At 54.1% G+C, this 1,069-nt stretch overlaps 1 protein-coding gene across 1 annotated transcript in view; it reads left to right on the top strand.

The window, feature by feature from the left end:
• SLC5A9 (solute carrier family 5 member 9) overlaps nt 1-1,069 on the top strand; it is a 30,181-nt gene that overhangs the window by 16,068 nt on the left and 13,044 nt on the right. Inside the window, exon 6 of the mRNA XM_019656517.1 lies at nt 318-421. Within this exon, the coding sequence (XP_019512062.1) occupies nt 318-421 (104 nt within the window). The remainder of the gene's footprint in view (nt 1-317; nt 422-1,069) is intronic.

Consider the following 1,069-nt stretch of genomic DNA (forward strand, 5'->3'; position numbering starts at 1 on the left):
ATTTCATGCTTTTCCTTTATAAGAGAAAGACTAGTTAAAGCATTTTTTGGTGTCTTCCAAAAATATTTGCCTTTTTTTAAGATATAAGGCCTAAGCCCAAAGGAGTGTAGCATGCTTTGCAGGGCACTATGTGGTTAAGAATTTTACCAGAGAAAGCTGAATCACAGAACCAGACATGCACCGGCCCCTTGCCCCTCGGAGTGCTGGCTCCGGCCAGTCACCAGTGAACACTTCCCTGTGGGGCCGGAAGGCAAATGCTAGGCCAACCTGAGAAGGTACGGATGATTTGGCTCTAACTGCCATCACTTCTCCCGCAGATGAGGTGGGCTGCGTGGACCCTGACATCTGCCAAAGAATCTGCGGGGCCAGAGTGGGGTGTTCCAACATCGCCTACCCCAAGCTCGTCATAGCTCTCATGCCTGTCGGTGAGTCCCATGTCCCCACGTCACCTGTCACTCCTACCTCCCAGCCTCCTCCCATCCCCACTACCCAGGAGAAATTGCATTAAGGGTGGACATGGATGGGAAGAGGAATAAAAACAGTCACCTCCGCACCCACCTCCCAACACACACACACACACACACACACACTCTTCTCACAGGTGTCTATAAAGCACTGTGTCCTGGTCCTGGAGATGCAGGAATACAAGGCCAGCCCCTGCTCTCAGGCTCCACTCAGTCTCCGGGGTGCCCGGGCTCGCAAGGGCACAATACAATGAGACCAGTGTGAGGACACAGTGGAATTGGGGGAGGCCTAGGGAGTCACCTGACCCACTTTGGAGGAATATTGGGGAAGGTTTCTCAGAGGAGAGGAGATGCAGTTGAGTCCCGAGGAACGTCTCAGACAAAGGCAGAGGCGTGTGGGAAACGTCATCAGGAAGGAGGGGCTGCGTGTGCAGAGGCCCAGGGCTGGGGCAGAGTAGGAAGTGTGATCTGAGAGTAGCTCCGTGTGGGCTCACATGCAGGAGGGCTGAAGACAACCACTGTGAGAAGAGCTGGTGGCCACACCTCGTTCCGGAGTGTAGCCTTTACTCTAAGGGGGTAGAGAGTCGCTGTGGGTTTTAGGCCAG

Source organism: Hipposideros armiger, unplaced genomic scaffold (assembly GCF_001890085.2).
Source record: "Hipposideros armiger isolate ML-2016 unplaced genomic scaffold, ASM189008v1 scaffold_261, whole genome shotgun sequence".
NCBI classification, from domain to species: Eukaryota; Metazoa; Chordata; class Mammalia; order Chiroptera; family Hipposideridae; genus Hipposideros; species Hipposideros armiger.